The sequence below is a fragment of the Carcharodon carcharias genome, chromosome 1, assembly GCF_017639515.1.
Source record: "Carcharodon carcharias isolate sCarCar2 chromosome 1, sCarCar2.pri, whole genome shotgun sequence".
Taxonomy (NCBI): domain Eukaryota; kingdom Metazoa; phylum Chordata; class Chondrichthyes; order Lamniformes; family Lamnidae; genus Carcharodon; species Carcharodon carcharias.
The window spans coordinates 174,471,986-174,495,110 of NC_054467.1; the positions used below are offsets into that span (position 1 = coordinate 174,471,986).

Below are 23,125 nucleotides of genomic sequence, written 5' to 3' on the forward strand. Positions count from 1 at the left end.
CTCACAGGGCTAAGGAGCTCCCTGATCTCCTCCTAAAACCCCTTTAATTATTGATGCAGCACATGCATGGCAAAATGGCTATGCTTGCAAGAATAATGTTGTTATCATCCTACAAACCTATTCTACTAAGTGTTTTGATTTATTTTTGTACAATACTACAGTGATGTATTTTAATATGTGTTCATTATTTGCGAGGTTATTCCAACAATTCTAAAGTTGGTTAAGAAATAGAGCATCCTTAGTATTCCTTTTAAAATCAAATCATTACAAAGAATTGAATTTTATTTATTGTTGATTTTTCCTGAATTTCTTTGTTTGAATTACAACTGCATTGACTTTATCCACAGCACTGCAGTACAGCAATTACTTAAGCCAAAGAGTAGAAATTCACAATCGTCGTTAACTCCTCCCCACCCTATGGTTTGATTTCAGGGGTGTGCATTAAATCAGATCCTCAAATTCTCAGATTCATCAGCATTCATAATTTCAACAAAAATTTCATGAATTAAAAAACAGCATAATAGAAATTATGCTACTGATTATTCATAAATGATAAGCAAGAAATTATTGTTGAAAGTAATCCAATGGCTAATGCATTCACATGGGATTCTTCTGTAAGGTAATTTAATGCACAGAGGACTGTCATATAAGCAGGTTAACAGTCTCTTCAGTGCTTTTGCCAATGGTAATTTATAGCCTAATATTCAATAGTTTTCAGAAAGAATGAGTATAGTTTACTGATATTTGAAAACAGGCAAAAGAAAGTTAACCTTCTAAATATGAAAGATATGCAAGACAAAGCAAATGCAAAATTTAAGGCGAATTGCAATAAATTTAAGAGGACAGATAGACAGACAGCCAGGACTGTATAATGTAAAAGGATATTGTATTTAATTCTTTGAAACTTTAAAGTTTTTTTTAAAGGACACTGACAGTGACAGTAGCCCTCTTGAACTACTTAAACATCAAAAACTAAGTCCTGTTACATTGAGAGAACTTTTCATTCATTTTTTTTTCCATTAGTACCCAATGAGGTGAGGATAACCAGTCTGCTTGAGATTTTGTTTTGATGACTTTGTCCCTGTTGATAGGATTAATCGCCATCAGAGACCCGGTTTGGTTTCACGGAGATCAGAACCAGTGCTTACATTGTCGGTAGGAAAGTAAGTGAATGTAGTAGTTGTTCATTATCATACATACTAATAACCAAACCTTTAGCAACTCCCTTAAAACCAGTGACAGTCACCTTTATCTAACTGGTTCACTCGAGTATTTTGCAGAAAAGTGAGGAGTCTAAATGGACAATTGAGATCACCCTGCCCTCTCCCTTCCCTTTTAGCCTAATTATTGATGTTTCAGATGTTCCACAAAGAAAGAATCCTAAACTGGAAAGGATTAATCATATGGCCTTAATGAGTTTATACTTGTGAAATTCGTTATCTGTTTTGCAGGCAATGTTTGTGAGTGTCTTAGCAAAAGTTATCATTACTGATGCTATTTTGAATTTTAAGAATGCTTTTATTTTACGTTGGAAACACCAAGAATGTTATTTTACTTAGTTTTTCCAGTCACAATGGAAATACTCTTGGAATAATGATTAATCTATTTTTTGATAGTTATATTAAAAAAACTTGAATGATTTTCTAAAATTTTCCTGTCTTATAGGCTTCCAGCCCTGTGCAGCTGCATAGACATGGAATCACAGAATTGATTTTATCATGTCTGTCCTTGCGCTCGCTCTCTAACTAGAACTATCTACTCTAGTCCCATTTTCCCTGTAAAAATGTATACTCTTCCTTTTAGAAATACCTAATTCCCTTTTATTATAAACTCTTCTTCAATTACTACTTGAAGTAAAGCATGCAGGTGATTGCAGACATCTTCAGAACTTTGGCCATAGCAGCCATGTATAGAATTAACTGAGGTAGAACCTCTGGCATTTTTCTGCATCTTGGGAAGAGAACAGCAAAGGTGTCATGTAAGTTGGATGTCTTTCACCAGTGCTACCTATGCAAGATCCTTGGCATCACTTGGAGAGACAACATCACTAACGAGGAAGTGCTGCAGTGGGCTGATCAGAGGTACCTGCAGGACATCGTGATGGAGATGCTGGCAGGCATGTCCTTTGCCTCCCTGACATACACCTCGCCAGAGTGGCAGTGAAGTGGGCATCACTAGGCGGAAGAAGAAGATGGGGTCAGTCAAAGAAGACCTGGCGAAGTACGTTTAAGGACGACTTCCAAGAGCCGGAAACCACCTGGGCTGGAGCGAAAGAGGTGGCTGAGTCTTGCTGCCCATTATTCCACAGAAGACCAGAGGAAATAAGTCTAAGCCCAAGTCATTATCTAGGCATTACACACACTGCTAGTTAGCTTCAGTTGATGATACAGCCAAGATTGGCAAGTTGCAAACTTAAAAGGAGACTATGTGCAGATATCGGTAACATCAAACCCAGGTTTACTAACTCCTAATACATCACTGAGTTATTTCAATGACAAAATAAAATAAACTCTTCTTCAAAAGAATGTTGTCTCTCATGAGATGCAAAGTTGATACTACATTATAAAGAAATTAAAAGTAGAGTACTAGCATCATTTACCCTGCCCCCTACCTACATATATCTCATATTGCAACCTGCTCTAAGGTTAAAGGGACAGAATATCTTTGTGAAGGACACCTTAACATGAAGGCTGAAATCTTCCAGTCAGGGTCGATGCTGGACGCATTGTCACTGCTCACAAAGATTTCTGCGACCCAACCCTTGTATGATATTTCAGCTGTATTTTTCTATCCCAGCTGAAGCATCAAAGGGATTTCAAATCACTGTATTTCCAGGGGAAGACCATCAGGCACAAGAAGAAATGGAAGAATAGAGACATGCCCCCTTTTCACAACAGTAACTACCATCTTCAGGTAAATTTTTAAAGGTCTAAGTTTTTCAGCAAGATCAGGGCCTGAATTTTATGCTCCCCCACTGGTGGGTTTTTAGGTGGGGAGATGGAGTGTGAAATTGAAGGAATGGGATTCCCTCCGCACTCCCGCCAGCCCTGACCATGCAACGCTTTTACACTGGGGCGGGCAAGGCCTCGGACGGGAAACCCACCCTTGTCCCAGTTGAAACCCTTAAGTGGCCAGTTTTTGTCTTTTAAGGTCCGTTTCTCACCTAACCTCAATTTTTAGGCTGGTGGGAGGATTGACCTTGCATGAGGAGGCCCGAAAACTAACAGACTTAGATCTAGGTGAGAAGTGGGGGGTTCGGGGTTGTGGGAAGGGGGGGGGGGCTCCATCAGAAGGCCCCTTTGGGTTGGGGGATTATTGGGTTTGGTTGAGTGTAATGGAATGGTTGGGAAGGGTAGTTGGATCTGGTTAGATGGTAAGTGAGTAGTTGGGGAGTGTGGTTGAGTGGTCTGAGGAGGAGGGTAATTGGGTCATGTTGGGAGGGGTGATTGGGAGGCTGTCAGTTGTGCTGCTTATTTGAGTAACACTGGCTAACCACTGAGCTGGATCAGGTATTAAACTGTAACATTTCCAGTTTAAGTATTCAGGTAAGTTCTGTATATCTGGTCTAAATCTCTGACACTGAGCTCAGGGATGAAAACATTTGCAGAGGGTCCAGGGCAGCAGAAATCAGCTCATTGGAAGTTTAAACTTCCAGGGCAGTATCTGCATATGTCTGTACATCAGAATTTCTGTGGGGTCCTGATACACATCTCCTCAACTTACATCTCACCTTCGATGACCCGGAGACCAGAAAATTTTTACTGGAATGTTTTGACTTGATGAGATCAAAGTTATTTGCCATTTTTCTCACTACTGTCTGCACAGCTCATAGAGTATTGCATTTTGACCTAATTTATGTCACTATAGTCATGTTTAAATAAATAAAACACATTTACCACATAATTTTTCATAAAGACTGATCCCCTTTAACATTTTCAGTATTGCATGAAGACGCAGCCAAATAAAACTGAGATGGAGGGAAACCTGTAAAGGACATGCTCAATTAATGTATCACTTCAGTTTATTCCCACATCCACTGAGAGAGGCATCAATATTACAGGCTGCAGGCAACCCTGTCTTGGTAATGGCACTCATCCAGATGAGGAAAAGGAGGTCCCATTGCAGGTTGGCACAGGGCCAGGAGAAGCAGGGGCCTGAGCAGCAAGAGGCAACGGATCCTCTATAAGGTTAAGAGGCTGCTGAACATAGACCCCTGCAACGGCGAGCATTGACCCATGAGTGTATCGCCCGGGGTGCTCTTACCTAGAGATGAGTGATCCCAGGATGTGGTAGCTTATCCTGGCCTGCAACAAATGAATGTCTGTCTGCGTACCCTTTAAGTATAGCACCAGGTTCTTCAACCCCCATGAGATAACAGTGGGATGGATGGTTTCCTGCCTGCCTCCGGCACATGATTCGCCGAGTTCCTCGTGGATGCCTAATTAATGAGCTGAAAATCAAAAGATTGTGCGAGTTCACCCACCCTGCCACCAAGCGGGAATCATGCTGACTTTCCTGCCTGCCACCAAACGTAGGGTGGAATTTTCCATAAATGAGGACTAAGTGTGGTGGTGGCTGGTTCCAGCAGTGCCCACCCCGCTGTCTGGAATGGCGGGAACTTGTGCTTGGAGCTTCATTAATTATGCAAAGGCATGTGTTGGTCCAAATCACCTGGCGGGTCAGGAGCTGATTCGACTGCCCGCTGTCAGCTGGTGGGTTCAAAGGTCTGGGTGTCATATTTAAAGGCCAGTCCAACACACAATCTCATTCCCTCCAATCCATCAGAGATGGCTGGCAGCCAGAAGAAGAAGGCCGAGAGCCTGAAGAAGAAGGCAGCACCCGTTTCACACACCAGGCCCTCCAGGCCTTGATAAGAGGTATGCAGGTGCAACGGCATGTGCTATATTCCAGGGGAGGCTGCAAGAAGTGTAGCAGTCTCACCTCTCTGGCCTGGGAGTCTAGCAACCATGCCAGAAATGCCACCCAGTGCAGGAGGAGGATGAATGATCTCATCTGCACTGCCGAGATGAGTCATCCTTCAACCCTCTCCACTATTAAACTCTCATCATGGCACCATATACTCAAATAGCTATTCTCTTCAGGGATCTCACACAACCATTAGTGGGGGACACATATCAACATTCATTCTCTCACTGAAATTTTCACATCACCACCATCCCACCTACCATTTTGCTCACACTCCATCCTCTAGTCCTTCTGGGGAGGGCTCACCATACACAAGGGACATGCACCTCATCCAACCTCTGCTCCATCTCTTCTCATTGAACACCTTTCTTACTTCATACAGGCCAAGCTGGCGCACAAGTCACGGAAGATCACAGACCAGGAGAGGGACGGCTCGCATCATTGCCCTCCCTGGGTTTGAGGAGGCTGCAGCTAAGCTGTCTGGAGAGGACAGGGATCGCTCCTCTGGGGAAGGGGAAATTGGCCTCTCCCACCAACCTCATATGGTTCACAGCTCCATCACCTCATCAAATCCTAACATCACGTGCGAGTCACGTGCAGTCTTTATCTAGCTCATGCTCATTAACTGAAACCCTATTTTCTATTTCCTAGGCACCAGCAGATTGAGGCCCCCATGCCAGTCCAGCACCAGTGCGAGCCCCAGACTTCATCCAAAGAGGGAGCTCTAGAAGAACCATCACAGCATTCACACGCACCCTCCACCAACTCAGAGATACACACATCGGTGGGGCACTGCCATAGATTAGGCTCGGGCTGAATTTCTGGGGAGCACCTCACTGGCACGTCCCTGCAGCAGTCGGAGGCAGGGACAGCCCAGGTCCCTGACACTCAGAAGGCTGCTGGAGACCAGCCACTCATTGAGTCTGAGTCAGGTGGTGAGCCTCTGGAAGTGGCCATTAAATCAATGCTGGAGATGCAATGACAGGCAGTGGAACATCAGACAGAGATTCGACAGTCACACAAGCAGACTGGAGCAAACGATGGAGGAGTCCATTCATGTTCTGTCTGTTGTCCTGGCTCCAACTTGCGAGCACCTCGAGGTCACCATAAGAAGACTAGCAACCACCATGAAGACCTTGGTCCAGCAGGTCTTGCCAGATATACGCTCGGCCCTGCACCCCATGGCCACACACCCTGGTGTGGTAGGCACCATCAGGATGTAGGTGACATGGGAATGAGGCACCTTTTACCCTCCCCCACCTCCCCCACTGCACCAGGTGCACCATCTCCTGCAGGAGTCAGGATGGGGCCCTCGGGCACCCACAGGGAGGATGAGCGTTAGCCAGATGCCCCAGGGGCCTCCTCTCTGGACACTCCAAGGGTATGCAGCCGCTCACAGCCCCCTTTGCCTGTGGCCCCATCCAGCTTCTCAGGCTGCCAAGGGTGCTTATGCCCATGAGCACGTGACCCTCTTCAGGCCGGGGCCCTCTAGGCCCTGGGCCACCAGAGGACAGCTGCCAAGGTCATCGTAGACATCAGGTCGTAGCAGTCAGCAGGCTGCCTCCATGTCTGCTGCAGATGTCGGAGCTGTACACAGGTATAGCGATAGGTTTAAGAAAGTTAAGAAAAATTGTGTAACTTTTGGGTCACGGGTGTGCTAGACATGTAAATAAATTGCACTTTTGTTAAAACATTTGATGGTTACGTGAATGTTCCTGTCAACTGAAGCCGTCGTGAAATTATATTTTGGAATCCTCTTACTTCAAGATTTAGCCTTGCTCCAACTCAGTGATAGTGTCCCCTGTGAGATTAACATTCAGGTGATGTCAACCTCAGTTGGACTAGTCTCCACAACTTGTGTGATGTCAGGGAGATGTGTTTAAATGTTTATTGGAAGTGTGTGATGTAAGCATTTCTAACCCTTGTTCCTCAAGGAACACCATTGAGTGAGGGCAGCTCAACAGCATTGATATTCTAGCGGCATTTGTGTCTCCTCAGTCGTAGTGACAGAAGAAAAGACACACACGGGAGTAGGAGATCCCCAGGCATGTCGACATCTTAGTCGCAGCAGTGTTTGCTTCATTAGATGGCAGCTTCAAGTCATCTTTCGATTCGCTCTTTTGCCTAAGTGGACTCTCAGTTGCCAGAGTGAGCTCACTCGCATGGCACTACAGACCAAAGCAAAGATCATGGCCTGGCGATTCATGAGGTCAGAATGCGCAGGTGTGAATGCGGGACTCATTTTTACTGCAAGTGGGTGGACATCCCCTGAGTTGAAAGAAAATGGTATTGAGGGCTAGGAGAGATGTGGCCATATTCCCTCACTTTACTCTTCCTGGAGCCTGTCAGCAATACGTATCATGGGTATGTCTCCCACATCTTCGTTCCTCCATGGTGTGATAGCATTCATAGCCCTCAGCAGCCTCGTGAGGTTCCCGGGTCTCTGGATCTTCATCCTCTGATGAGCTCTCAACCTCCACTAGTTCATTCTCTGGCAGGGGTTTACCTCTTTGCATTGCCAGATTGTGAAAGGCGCAACACACTGCGATGGTGCGGGAAACCCTGTCGGGAGTGAGCCACCTGAGCGGTCCAAGCATCTTAAGCGCATCTTCAGAAGCCCTGTGGTCTGCTCTATAAGTGAGCGTGTAGAGCTATGAGCAGCACTGTACCTCTCCTCGGAATGACTCTGAGGGCGATGCACCAGTGTCATTAGCTAGCATTTCAGTGGGTACCCCTTATCCCCAAGCAACCATCCTTGCAGACGCCCCTTGAAAATCTTAAGCACCTGAGAGTGACACAGCATGTAGGAGTCATGACAACTCCCAGGGAACAGTGCACAAACATGCAGTATGTGCCTCTGGTGATCACATACCAGTTGTACATTGATGTAATGATAGCCCTTGTGGTTTATGAACATTAGGGCCTGCAGCCATAGAGCCTGTATAGTGAATCTCACAGCCTGGCTATCTTCGTCCAGAGCAAACCTGACATAATGATGGGCCTTCCTAAAAAGGGCATCTGTGACCTTCTTTATACAGCGATGTGTTGCTGACTGAGAGATGCTGCACAGGTTCCCTGTTGATCCTTGGAAAGAACCAGAGGCCAAGAAATTGAGTGCTGCAGTCAGCTTCAAAGCCACAGTTAGGGGATACCCTCCAACTCCACATGGCATCAGGTCTTCACAAAGAATGTGGCATATGTGAAGTACCAGAGTTTGGGACATGCTCAGACGTGCATAGCATTATCTCTCACTCATTTGTAAATAAGACTTTTCTATGATAAACCCTAGGTCTGGTGAGTCATCCCAGTTGTCTGGATCTCTCCTCCTGACCCTCCTGTTCATGCTATGGCTCTGCTGGAGCTGCGTGCAGAGTCACCTCTCCCTCCTTCACCTCCTCTATTGCATTAGGACCCTGACAAATGCAGCATTGAGCCCTGGATCCTTTTGTGTTTTTGCCTTCTCTTTGAAAGGAAACATTGAAGACATTAATGATTCAAGGGGCAAGAAAGTGAAGCTCAGAAGATGACACATTTGGAAACTGTATGGGCCCATACTTTTTCCTGCCCTACTTGCATGGTGGCTGATGCCACCTTGCCCCGGTTCACTAGCAAACACATTGAGGTGACCAAGATGGCATCGTAGATATGTAACAACTTGAGCCTTGCATGGGATGCTAAAGTTTCAGTGAGATGAGTGACCGACCTAGCTCTGTGTTTCAATCTCTGATGCCCCTGAAGGAAAAAAAAAGTACTCTTATTTCCCAGTTTTTACTGGTGTTCCATTTTAAGGTATACAAGACCAGTTCAGACCAGTATTCTTATTTCCCAGTTTTTACTGGTGTTCCATTTTAAGGTATACAAGACCAGTTCAGACCAGTATTCTTATTTCCCAGTTTTCACTGTTTTTTTCTTCTGGGGTGGCATATTAATGACCAATCAGTTGCTCATGGTCAATGAATGGATAACCTTGGCCCATTAGGAGTGTCAATTCTGGTGAACATGTGACAGGCCTTCACTGATGGAATACCATATATGATACAGCTGTGCCTCCTTCACTTTTGTCTGCATTCCCAAATTTTACATTCCTATGTGTTAGTCTTGTGATGCAGCGACTGTGATGTGAAGCCACTGAGTTTTGAGTAGCCCTTTAACAGTGCTAATGAAGCCATTGGGTTTAAGTGGCTTTCATTGCAAGGAGGTCTTCCCCCTTTCTTTCTAAGCAGACTTCTGCTCACTGCTGCGGCAACAAGAGGTTAGAGGGTGACTCCAGAAAGGCCCCCCACCGGTTCACCCTTCCCCCTCCCTGTCATTCCACAGTCTTCCTTCCCCGTTGCCTTCCCTCCTGTTTGCCCTTCCCTCTGACTGCCATTCCACAGCCTTCCCTTCCCGGTGTCCCTCTCGTGTTCATCAATCCCACCCTCACCTCAGAGCCCACCCTGTGGTTGAAATGCTAGTTTCTGAAAGTAGAGGCCTGCATGAGTACCATAGCACAATGGTGTTCTTTGGGACAATCTAGACAAAGAGCAGGAGCTGACCAATGCTACAGCCCCAGCAGTGTGACGTTTATTGCAACAAGCCCGGCACAGCGCTATACCAGATAGACTAAGTATGTTCCACTCACCTCGAAGTTACCAGTGAAGTGAATTCCAACTTGTCCATGTCACCCCTTTTCAAATGGGTTTGAGATCAATGTAATTTCCTGCTGGCTAGAAGCCAGATTGGAAGGCCTGGCAAGATTCTGGCAAGCAGTTGTGTTAATGAGCATTCATGACATGTTAATGAATGCAAATGACATGTTAATGAATGCAAATGGTATTCGTGCCACTAGTCAGCGAGATAACTGATCGCCATAAACACACCATTGGGAGAATCGTAACTTGTTTTTACGACGGCAGATTTGTGACCTTTTGCCTGTTGCTGGATTCTCCGTTCCCGCCTGCCACAAAACCCACTGCAGGCAGTTTGGAAAAAGTCCGCCCTTAGTCTCCAGAATTAAAAATTCCATCCAATGTTTATTCCCTAATTTAAAAAACCTTGTGACTAACTGCGCCATATAAAGACTTTAACCTGAACATCCTACCCATGTTTTTCTTTGGAGAATGATGGGTAAATAATAATCTTGAAAACTTCAGACATTTAGAGTGCTCTGTTATCATCTGAGCTCTGAACAGAAATTATTTTCATTAAGTTATTATTTTTATGTAGACACCCCCCCCCCATATATTAGTAGATAGCGATGTCATAAAAAATTCAATTAGTCACATCAGAGCTATGTGAAAGGAGGGACTTTGGAAGGTGCCATGGATGTCATAATCAACTGATGTGTGATTCAGTTTGTGAAATAATGACTTCAGAATTTGAATGTATATTAGAGTATTTGGAGATAATACTGTTGTATCTATTGCTTTACAAGTAAAGCATAAGAACATTAGAAATAGGAGCAGGAGTAGGCCATTCAGCCCCTCAAGCCTGCCCCACCATTCAATAAGATCATGGCTGATCTGCCCCTGGCCTCAACTCCTTTTTTGTGCCAGCCCCTCATAGCCCTCAACTCCCTGATATTTTGAAAATCTATCTACCTCCTCTTTAAATAAAGTAGGATCACTCTGGAGGAGAGCTGCACAGTGTGCCCTTTGTCAACCTTTTACTGCATCACTTTCATGTTTTAGATGACATCAGCACCATTTCAGCACCAAATTAAAAAAAAACATAATTTTTACATTGATTTTAATAAATGTAGAAGTGTTGCATGGTTTTGTAAAACTGTAACAACCAAAAGTATATCCAGATGTACAGAAAACTGTCAATTGAATTAATATGATATAAAAGGGATCTATAAGATATGTTCTGAAAGCCAACTTAATTCACCCACTCCTGAAAAGATATAAGAAGTAGTGTTAAGTAGGAAGCCCTGTATACTGACAGTCAAATAGTGATATTGCTTAAGTAACAGCTTCATGCTGTTTCAGTTTTCTCTTTAAGCTGATTGGATCACACCTGATCCAAACTGTATGATAGTACTTGATGTGCTGTGTAACATCTTAAAGCTGTTACCTTTCCCCCCCACTATTTTAACATGGAAAAATAGAAGGAAAACAATAAAATCAAAGAATGACTAATTGGCTGTTCCTATGAAGTAAGTTTTCAAGAGGTTATTGAACAATGAGTGCTTAACTCATTCATCATCTCAAATGACAAGTCTTCAGCAGCCTTCCCCTAGTACATTAATCCCATGTACTGTGGAGGTTTCATGTGCAGAAGTAGCAAATTCCAAATGTTAGTTAATTGTCTATGTGCTGAGGAAAGATATTCAGAAAATAGTAGTTAATAAACAGTATGTCATCTCAGGATGTTTCATTTTGTTTCCAAAAAATTAAATGTTACAATATTAATTTATTACAGGTGCTTTTTATTAATTTATTAATACCATATATTATCTAATTCTCATTCTCTCACAAAAATCCCAAAAAAGCCTTCAGAATGGAGTTATATGCACAGAACTGTTTGTAACATCTAAGATTCTGATTGCTCATATGTTGGCCAAATGCCACTCCGTAGGGTAGCTTGCACTGCTTTAAAAAAAAACATCCTTGGGACAGAGCTAATACTGGCAATTATTAGTGTTGATCCTTAATAGTTCTGAGGTCATGTCAAGCACATTCCGTGGGACTAGAATCACATGAAGGCCACACTGGGTAGGAATGGTAGGTTCCTTTCTCTGAAGTATATTCAGGAACCAGTAAGGTTTTTTCACAGCTTTCATGGTCATTCCACAAGTTACTAGATTTAATAACAGAATTCATGTATTGAATTCAATTTCACTACTCTTCATGGTAGCAGATCTGAACTGGCTATCCTTTATTATCCATTGTATTTTTAAATGCTCACTAATTTACTCAAATTATGGATTCTGACTTTAGATTAACAAGTATATACAACTTGAACATAACAGATAGGAATTAGCCTGCTGCATTATTCAAGAACATTCAATAAGAGGTGGAAATATGGCGGCATTGAATCTCTCCCATCCCTCCTCAGTGTTAGCTGGTAGCTGCTTAAAAAATGTTTGCCTTGCAGCAGATGAAATATTGCCTGGAACGTAAACTTTGACAATGTTATTTCTGCAGGGCTCTGGTTGTGTTCAAGGAATAATAGGAATCATGTCTCCACACTACAGAAAATTTCATTTTTGTTGTATTTATTTTCAGTGAAAACAATGTCCCTTTAATTAAGAAATCAGATTGGATTTGTACAGTAAACATAACTATAATCATCATTTTGAAAAAAGATAACAGAAATACTGACTTTTTCTTTTCACTTTACATTTCAAAGGGCAAAATGTAAACAATATTCATGAAGATGTTTCTGAAATTGATGACTAGAAGTGTAATTTGCTGGGTTACATGTTTTGATAATTTTTCCATCTCAAGTTTACTATAACGGTAATAAGCATTACTCAGAATCACAGTGCCTCTTTTAGCCCAGGCTATGTTTAGAATAAAGTTTGCTTGGATCACATTCCTCTTCACTGGAGTCATCACACGTACTTGTGATGCTGCCATTTATCAATTTCCAGAGTCGTGCAGAAAAATGCCTCAGTGGCATCTCTGACCAGGCAAAGATGTCGTGTGCAATGTGCCAGTTTATCGTTTGTTGCTTGAGACTTTAAGATAATGCAACTCCGATTTTCAACTACTTACCTACTCTGAGCATGGCTGAAATGACCAGAGTAGAATGGCAGTTCTGGCGAACTTGTTGGAGATAGTGTAGGTGTTAAAATATAAAGAACAGTCATTCAGCTGGGGTGTGATGCTAATGCAGGAGGCATATCTGTTTTTGAAACCCAATATCAAGCACACAAATGACCTCTGTAAGGCTGATTGTGACTATGGAGACATTGTATTTGTGCATACTTTATTCTATGCAGGAGGTTACTGCCACAGACTGTTAGCAGAATGTCAAAATGAGCTGGTCCAGCTTGAGTCCACTGGTATTTCGAGAACAGAAATGAAACACTGGTATTATATCAGAGGTCAAGGCTGTCCCTTGATAAAAGGTCAAGGCTGTCCCTTGATAATATCCAGGTGTCATGAATGCCGATATTACATTGAAGAGCCATCTGGAAGAAAACCATTGAGAAAGCGTATGTGCATTAAATGGCCTGCATCTTGTGGTAGAAATTGCAGTGCAACTGTCAGTGTTCACTATTGTTACGCCTCTAAAACTAATAGTAACTTCTGGAGTCTGTGCATGAATAATTAAATGCAGAAATCCAGAAGTTGTTGTAGCAATTTCCTACTGAGCTACAGGGTGCACTACTGAAGTGCCCCCAGACTGCAGTCAAATAGAAATCATTGAGCAGTCAAAAACTTGCCCTTTTACACTCACTGTAAAACCCTTGAAAAGGTTACACCTTGTTGAATGAGGCGCAACTGTTTTTAACACCATACAAAACTCATAGTAACTGCTAAACAGACTCACTGTCACTGAAAAAACTATTTGGGAACGTCAGATTTCTCCAGATTGTGATTTTTTAAAAATGCTGTTTAATTTTTTTTAGAAGTGTGTTTATGACATTTCAGCTTCTATCTTAATACCATGTGGATGTCTCAATCATTTATTTTGCTTATTATCAAAAAATTAATTCAAAGTTTAAAATTCAGTGCAGTTCACTTCCTGGCTTGCTGTGTGTGAGAGTACTTCGATATGATTGGCTGCTTATCCTGCTTGAAGATATAATCATTGCTAGACACCTGGAGACCCTCTCTATTTAGCATCAGCTTCAATCTAATGTTGGGAAAATGAAATTCATGACACAGAGATTGCTAGATATTTGTAGGCAGCTTTTTTCAAGGTAAGCACCATGGCTTCAGCACTGGCCATTAATTCCAGGCCATTGCATTACATAGAATTTAAAGGACACAAACAGGCCATTAGACTTATCTGACATATGCCAGTGTTTATGTTCCATGTGAGCCTTGTCCCATCTAACCTTTTCAGTACTAATATGTTAAATATTATTTAAAATGCTTGTCCAAAAGATTGAAATGCATGCAGTTAAAAGACTTTTGAATAAATCAGTTTGTACAGGATGTACCTATATAAATAGCTAATGCTTGAAAGAAAAATAGGAACTTAATTGATGCCAACTTTCTAACATGATTTAATGATTCATTCTATTTCAGTCACGTTATTCACTCATCCAAAAATCAGGATTTTGTAGGCATAAAAACACCATTGTGTTCTTTAAAAGTGGCAGCTGTGGTTTGTTCTGCCATAATTGGTTCTCAGGATCCTTCATACATTGTCTTGGATAGAACTTCTAAAGGAAAGAACATTTAACAGTGAAATAAGTTTGTGACCTAGAACAGGGTGTCATGTAGCATTTATGAATGTTTCATATTAAAGATATGGAGATTGCTGGACTCTTTCTGGCCACCAGCTCTACCATAAAAACAGGCAACGAATACCTACAAAATAATAGTATCATGCAAAAAAAACTGACATTTTCAATCTATATATTTTTTCTTTTACAGAATGTGGTATTGCTGGCAAGGACAGTATTTGTTCCCCATCCCTAATTGTTTTTGAACTAAGGAGCACATTAGGCCACTTCAGAGGGCAGCTTTCCTTCTCTAACCAACATTGCTGAACCAGATGGGTTTTTGTAACAATCACTGATAGTTTTGTGACTACTATTACTGAGAGCAGTTTTTTAATTCCACCAGCTGTTATGGTGGGATTTGAACCCATTTCCCCAGAATATTAACCTGGGTCTTGAAATGACTAGTCTAGTGGTATTACCACTACACCACCATCTCACCCATTGTAAGCATTGCACTTAACACTTATTTTCTTCCTGATAAGAATAGCAATGTTTATAGTTGTATACCTCTGGATATGGTGATCCCAGCATTGCATCTTCCTCTATGAAGAACCATTGATGTGTGCCTTAAGATTCACTGCACTGAAAATAAGATAATGAACACATAACTGAGTTCATGCTGCCCCTAAGCAAAGCCATTCAAAATTTGTGACACTGTTGTTCAGATGCCAGGTGTATTGTATTAATTCATATTTCACATAACAATCTTTCATGGAGAAATGAAAATGTTTAAAATGAATAATTGCTCTACGGGATTATGCTTAATACTAATTTTATTTAACAGCTGGAATTTATTTTGATAAAATATAAATTATAATGATTAATCTATTCATATTTTGCAGCCATGGAGATGACCTAATAGTGACCCCCTTTGCACAGGTAAGTTGCATCATGTTTTGCATGGGTTCAAGTTAGTGAGCTGATTCACTGTAGAAAGCTATCTTTGGGAGCTAATGAAAAAACACCTTCAGTGCGTGGTGTGTATTTTTTATATGAATTCCCTATTGAGGAGCAATGGGCTATATTTCTCACTGAGACATCAGCTTGTCGTAGGAAAGTTTACTGCATGGCAGATATTTATCTGGGTAGTTAAAAGAACCAGTTTTTGTTTATTCATTCATGGGTTGTGGGCTTCGCTGGCTGGGCCAGCATTTATTGCCCCTCCCTAGTTACCCTTGAGAAGGTGGTGGTGAGCTGCCTTCTCAAACCGCTGCTGTCCACGTACAAATTCTGGATGTTTGTACTTCTTTTGTAAATTACAATATTATGTGGGTTTAGTACTCTATGTATATGTCAAACATTAACTTTTATATAGGCAAGAGTAGCTGAAGAGTTGAATACACTTTCAGATGTGCGGTCTAAAGTGGAACCAATGTGAAAAAGAACAAGGTTGCCTCTATATAGAGCTCAGAGAGACATGTACAGGAATTTTGCGATGAAGCACAAGTTGGACAGAAACCAGTGGTTAATGAGAAAATCAATCAGTTGTTCACTTCCAATTTATTTATGTAATCTCTAGCTATGTCACACAGAATTTTCAAATACTTAGCAGAACTAGTGAGAGAAATCCTCCTTTCTTGCACAGCAATTAGATGGCACAGGCCTACCCATTCGATACATAATTACTAAATAAAGTGTTAAAGAAAGGCAAGTAAATTGCAACTAGCTAATCAGGACAAAGACATTCGTCTTGCCAACTTTTGTAGCTAAGATTTAATGGTTTGTCTTCGAGTTCAGTGGATGCTTACCTAGACTAGAGCAAGATAATTTCAAAATTTGGTTTAGACTGAACAGATTTGACTAAATGCATTGCTACACAACATTTATTTAGCATATCACATTTGTGCACCACTTCTGTTAAGGTTAAAAAGTGTACCTCATATTCTTAATTTATTCCCTTTCATAAGTGTTGAAGTTAATGGGCTGAATTTTCCCCCCATTGGGGGGGTTGTGTGGGGGCAGGCAGGAGCAAGCACGAACCCAATCGGCATCCCTGATCAGGTGCGCGCCACTATTTTACATGGGCGGGCCAATTAAGGCCCACCCAAGTTCTGAAAAATTTAATAAAGGTAAAAATTAATTTTAAGGACATGTCCCCTCATGTGAAACTGTCACATGAGCTGGGACATGTCCATTAATTTTTTTCAACAATTTTTATTTTAATTAATAAACCCTTCATGAAACCTCATCCCGCCCGTGGATGAGGTTTCTTGAAAAATGTGAAGGCCGCCTGGGCTCTTCGCCTGCCTGTCAACCTTAAGGTTGGATGGATAGCATTCTTAACAACTTTAATTACTTTCTTTAGGCCTTAATAGGCCACATTGACTGCGCCCCTGCTGAACTGACAATCTAAATGGCGCGCGGTGACATCGGGACGCCCACCCGACGTCGCTGCGCATCATTTTACATGTCGATGAGTGGGCCCCGCCCCCGCTTGCCGACCGGAAAATTCTTCCCAATGAGTAGAACAGAATCGTGACCACTTGGGAAATCTCCCAAAGTTTACCCAGATGGTGTAAAGTATAAAAATCCAACTTTTAAAGTATTATGTGTACTGCCTTTCTTTCCTTGGTACATACATTCACATTTGTATCTCTCTAGGTGCTAGCAAGCCTGCGCACTGTAAGGAACAATTTTGCTACCCTAACCAACTTACAAGATCGAGCATCCAGCAGCAAGTAAGTGACAGTGGTGTAGCATAAGTGTGCCGACTTTCAGATCTGATATCTTAGAATGTTACGGTATAGTAACAGGTCATTTGGCCCATCAAGTCTGTACCAATGTTTTTTTTTCGACAAGCTATATAACCAACCATAATTTTCCAAATATAATACACATCCAGATATTATACGAATCTAGACTTTCGTGAACGAAAAGTCAAAATTACCTCATCAGCATGTATAATACACACCTAGAATTTTGCAATGCTGCGGCCAGTGTCAATAATCCCGGGGACATGACAGGCCAGTTGCAAGTGATGGTCGTCAGCCGTGGCAGGCTGGAAGGCTTGTTTGAGAGTGCCACACTCCTCAACGATTCCTGCCTAGCTGCTAACATCCCTGGGCCATGAGTATCCCATAAAATGTTTCAGATGACATTCTACTGTTTATGGTGCCTGTTGAGTTCTTTCATGGATGAAAGTCTTGCAATCCCCAGATGGTTTGCCTCAGAAGAGAACCGTCACCAAGCTGATCTTGAAAGAAATACCACAGATTTCAGTGTTTAACCCTGTTGCAGGCAGCAGTTTTCGTTTGTAGCCTCCCTGTTTCCTTCTGAGTGTTTCCGTCCTTCTGCTCCACTTTATACTTGAGTATCAGTTGTGGCTCAGTGGGCTCTTGCCCCTGAGTCACAAGGTTCTAGGTTCAAGTCCCACTCTGGGGTGTGAATACAAAAGTCAAGGATGACACTCCAGTACAGTTCTGAGGGAGCATTGCACTATTGGAGGTGTTGTTTTTCAAATGGGACATCAAACAGAGACCCCATCTTGTCTTCTTGAAAAGGTCCAAGACAAACTGAGATCTGACCTGAGTACCTCTATGGACCCAAACCTTTGCTTGGGAAAGATAGTCGATCCCAAATAAGATTGGCTGCATCTCTCATGAGGCTCACTCACTGGCAGGAAAAAATCCAACTTTGATTTGTTACCATGTATAATATGCATCTTAAATTCTCGATCAGTTTGTTTAAGGAAGGATAGCTTTATGTCTACCATGACTATAATTAATTCCTGTGTGCTGTGCCTGTAGAAAACCTTTGCTTGTCTCTTTTTATTGCTAATTTTCTCTCAAATTCCTCCTTACCTCTTCTAATCTTCTATATTATAGCTTTCCTATATTCTTTATATTTCTCCTAGCTCCCTTTATTTCCTATCTGCTCCTTTACAGAAAATACACCTTTTTGCTTTAGATTTGATTTAATCTCCCTATTCACCCCAAAATTTTAACACTTTCCATTTTTCCTTACTGGAATATATTAACTCTGTTATCCTTTGGACCCCCAATAAAATATTTAGTACAGTTCCATCTGCCAATTTTTTTTTCTCTAGGCAAGACACCACATATGAACATAAGAACAAGGAGCAGGAGTAGGCCACTCGGCTCTTCAAGCCTGCTCTGCCACTCAATAAGATCATGACTGATCTGATTGTAACCTCTCGCCTACCTCTGATAACCTTTCACCCCCTGTTAATCAAGGATCTATCTACCTCTGCCTTAAAAATATTCAAAGTCTCTGCTTCCATTGCCTTTTGAGGAAGACAGTCCCAAAGTCTCATGACCCTCTGAGAGAAAAAAATTCTCATCTCCATCAGTTTGCTGTTTTTAGTCAAGTAACCATATCTCGACTTTTCCTTTATTCTTATATACTGAACATAATTGTATTTAATTCATTGGGGGCTACTTTGACTTTGTGTGTTAAGGTAAAACCAGTGAGAGCAAAGCAACAGCTCATTTCACATAGAGTCGTAGAGTTATACAGCATGGAAACAGGCCTTTTGTCCGTGCCAGCTATCAAGCACCTATCTATTCTGCTCCCATTTTCCAACACTTGACCCATAGTCCTGTATGCTATGGCATTTCAAGTGCTCATCTAAATATCTAAATGTTGTGATGGTTCCTGCCTCTACCACCCCTTCAGGCAGTGTGTTCCAGATTCTAACCACCTTCTGGGTGAAAAAGCTTTTACTCAAATCCCTCTAGACCTCCTGCCCCTTACCTTAAATCTATGCCCCATGGTTATTGACGCCTCCGTTAAGGGGAAAAGTTTCTTCCTATCTACCCTATCTATGCCTCTCTTAACTATGTATACCTTTATCAGGTTCCCCCCTCAGCTTTCTCTGCTTTAAAGAAAACAACACTAGTCTATCCAGTCTCTCTTCATTGCTGAAACATGTTTTCTGATTTTTATTTTTATTGAAGCTATTAGAAATAAAAATTGAAAGATATCAAAATTACCCCTTTTGTCCCAAAATGTTACCCTTGCTCTGCCTGATTATCCAAAATGGAGTTGTGCAGTGTATTTAATTCCTTATCAGAGTAGCAATGTATGGGCCAGAATTTTATGCTCCCCCACCAGCGTGTTTTTAGGCAGGGGATGTGGGAGAGTGTGAAATTGAAGGGACAGGATTCCCTCCAAGACCACATCATCTGAAAAATTCAGGCTATGGATTCAGAAAACATTTTTTATTTTTGATTAATTGAGATCTCTCCCAGTTACATCTGTACCCTTTATACATGCTATCTATTTTTGAATTGTTGAGATATCCTTAAGACATAAATATACGAAATTAAATGTAGAAAATACTATTTAGGAACATTTGACAGTATAGTGGTTGTTACTATGTACGTATTGTCATCCAGAACACATCATGTACCACAGCGACCTCTGCTGCTAAAAATGCTGGAACAATAATTTGAGTTTCTGGAGACAACAGATAGATTTATTGCAGCAACTATGTTCTACTGAAGTAAACATATGTCATCAGCCATTAGAACTGTTAGCTTTCTATTGTACCATCCTTAAATGCATGAAATATGGTCTTCTGTCCATTTTACATAAGAATTAGGTAGAAGAAAACCAGTTCAAGAAAATGCAAACACTTGAATAAAATATCATGCACTCAGCCAATGTGCTCTATTAACTTTCAGCAGTACAAAACAAAGATAATTAACACAAATGTGTTGTTTCCATTTCTAGTGACTTTTGTTCCTTCAAATATATAACTATTTATATAATGACAATTAATTGAAAGACATTAAAAAATCTTCTATTTTTTGAACTGAAGTTTATTTAAAGGTAAAGATTGGCAAGTGTGTGTGAGGGAAGAAAAGATGTTGGTAGAATTCTAACTTTCTGCATTTGTTTTATTGATTCAGGCGCTCACCAATGTGTAACCAGCCAGCCATGAATAAGCCAAGTTTTACAGGTGAGTAATTATATTCTTCCCCATAAGAACTTCTTCAATGTGAATTATACCAAGTGACATGGTCATGATTTAATCGTCTGCACTATGGTAGGTAGGATGTTAATCAACGCCTGAAATTCTCTAACTGTTGCCTGTCTTAATCAGCCAGGAAATTAAAGACAGATAATTTTTACATGTCTTGTGGTGGTGGATTAAAGTGACATTGCTAGAGGCCACATAACAGGTTGTCTTCTTGCATTCTGAGGAAAGCAGGTAACTTGAAAGTAAGAAAGCATGCCTTATGTACACCTTTAGACCATGAAATTTCTCCTCTATCTTCACCCCTTTTTAAATTCCTTTTTAATTTTTAAAAAAAATGTACTTATTTTCATTCATTCATTCATTCATTCATTGTTTTATCTCTTTTTTATCCCCTTTTTAAAATCCTCCTTCCCCTACCATCGCCCCCTCCCCCCACCCCTACCCCCACAGAAGTGCCATCTATCACTTGTTCTGTGTTGTTCTTTCACAGAGTGCTGACCATTGTTCTGCTATTAACACATTCTGCTTTCTTACCTTTATGCCATTATCAGCACCATTTTTAGTATTCACCGCCATTCCCATTGTTTTGTGCTTATGACACCTTTGTCAATGTCTCCTTAGCCCCCACCTATTACTGACCTTCTATCCTGCTTTACCTGCTCAAACCCCTCCTTAAACAGTATAAATCCCATCACATTTCTACTTCTCTTTAGCTCTGAAGAAGTCGTGCTGACTTGAATCGTTAATTCTGTTTCTTTCTCCACAGATGCTGTCAGACCTGCTGAGTTTTCCCAGCATTTTCTGTTTTTATTTTATGCTTTTTGTACAGATATTTGTGTTTGATTATTGAGTTTTATTGCCAGAAACTTGAGAACTGGTCATTTGCATTCACTGAATTGTCAAATGGCACATGTCACACGGAAACCTGCATTTGATCAGGAAGATAAGATCTAAGGAGTGGATATTAGCAAAACAAAATATGTTTGCACTCTGTTAACAAAAACTAAATATTTAGTCAGGCAGGTGTTGAACTAAGTATTTTTAAGTGCAAATGCAATTTGGAACCAAAGAGGTTTACAATGTAGGAAGAGGCTTTTTGGCCCATTTTATCTGTGCTATCTCTGCAAAAGAAAATCCAGAACTAATCCCACTGCACCACTCTCTCCCCATGGTCCTTTAAAGCTCTACACAAAATTGTTGATTTATATTCATGTGAAATTTTTGTGAAAGTGCATCATTATGGCTGTTGGGCAAACAAACATTTTATATGCCAGCTGAGATAAGGCTGTAGAACATGGAGGTTGAGTTTTCATTTGCTGAAAATAAATGTTTTCTGACATGGGAAGAAAATACAGCTAACTTGATTTCTAAAGGATCTTGTTAATTGTTGTTGCTTTAAACTAAATCTATTGTATGGAAGAGAAATGTCGATAAACAGCTCAGATGAGCCTTTTGTGTACAACTCTGTTTTATAATAATGAATTTGAAAATGACAAATGTTAAAGTGTAGCTTACTGAGAGTGTGCTTGGTTTACTTGTGCTCAAATGTGACACTGCCGCAGATATGCTGGAATTCAGTTCCCACAGTGCGGTTTAGAGGTGAGAGAGCCACAGGCTTTTTGATGATATTTATAGTAAGAAAAAACATCCTTAGTAAGATACTGAAGGCATTTAAAAATATATATATATACTTAAGAAAAAGATTAGGAAATCATGCAAGGGTGCAAACTGCAAACGGTTACTCCTAAATGTATTATACCGATTTTATGTGTGCTTTGTATTGAGGATGTGCTTCAAGCTGTTATTGGGATTGTTTTAATTTGCAGTTTCTCTAATCTATATGTAGATACACATATAGATATCTTAACAAATAGTATTTATGATGAATAAACTCTTATTTTGAACCATAAAGCAACATTTTGCCCAATTTGTGAATTTAAATTTTTACTTATGTTCAAATGAAATTAATTTACCCAATAAAAATATTTTCCAGAATTTTCCTGACTTTTTCATTTTAAACCTATAGGCTGAATTTGACAGGGAGTCATGGTCCCCAGACCCCTCCAGCTAAAAGGCTGGGGGAGGGACCCCATCTATGATCCTGACGGTAGCCCCGCATCAATTTAATGCTGGGAATAGCATTAATTTCTTTAAGGCAAGATTTCTGCCACTATCCCAGGAGGAAGTCTTGCCTTAGAGAGCTGTCAGCCAATCTGATTGGCTGACAACTCCATAGTCCCAGCAGCGCCAGCCAGAAGTGGCCATTGCTGGGTCCACAAGCAGTCTTCAATGCTGAGGAACCTGCACTGACAGGTTAGTCTGGGGTTGGGGATCTCAGCAAGGGTGCAGGCTGAGTCAGGGAGGTCTGGGTGGGGATGGGTTCTAGAGGCTAGAGGGGAGGGTTAAGGTTGGGCGGAGGGGGGAATGACTTTGGGAGGGAGTGCCTGTGGTGGGCATGGAGCCGCTAAAGGAGCCCGTACAGCTAAAGTTGCTGGGCTTGCTGTATGGCATGAGGCACCTCCACTCTCCCTTCACCACCACCACCACCCCACCCACCTGCCATAAGATTTCAGACAGGTTGGGGGGCAGATGGATAGGTAGCGGGTAGTGTGCTGCTGGATTTTAAGTGCCTTCCCCGTCCCACCTTCAAGCACACCAGCAAAGGAATGTAAAATACAGCCCTCTGTGAACGTTTGGCCATGCTGCTTTAAATTCGGAACTTTGCATCTTGCTTCTTGTTGAGTCCAATTACTGGAAGGGAAAGTCTTAAATTTAGTGGAGCACTTTTTAATTTGAAATTTGCCTCCACTTTATTTTGCCATTGTGTTGGAACTCCTGAGCTGAGATGGTTTTCTGTTGTAAATTACAGA

General features: G+C 41.3%; 1 protein-coding gene across 6 annotated transcripts in view; it reads left to right on the forward strand.

Annotated features, from left to right (window-relative positions):
- pde4d (phosphodiesterase 4D, cAMP-specific) overlaps positions 1-23,125 on the forward strand; it is a 1,628,454-nt gene that overhangs the window by 1,427,643 nt on the left and 177,686 nt on the right. For 5 of the 6 annotated variants that reach the window (XM_041186370.1, XM_041186378.1, XM_041186406.1 and 2 more), the window contains 3 exons: positions 15,154-15,190; positions 16,913-16,989; positions 20,185-20,234. In XM_041186370.1, coding sequence (XP_041042304.1) covers positions 15,154-15,190; positions 16,913-16,989; positions 20,185-20,234 — 164 coding nt within the window. Of the gene's footprint in view, positions 1-1,091; positions 1,164-15,153; positions 15,191-16,912; positions 16,990-20,184; positions 20,235-23,125 lie in introns of all 6 variants that reach the window. The other variant, XM_041186415.1, reaches the window with a different exon arrangement.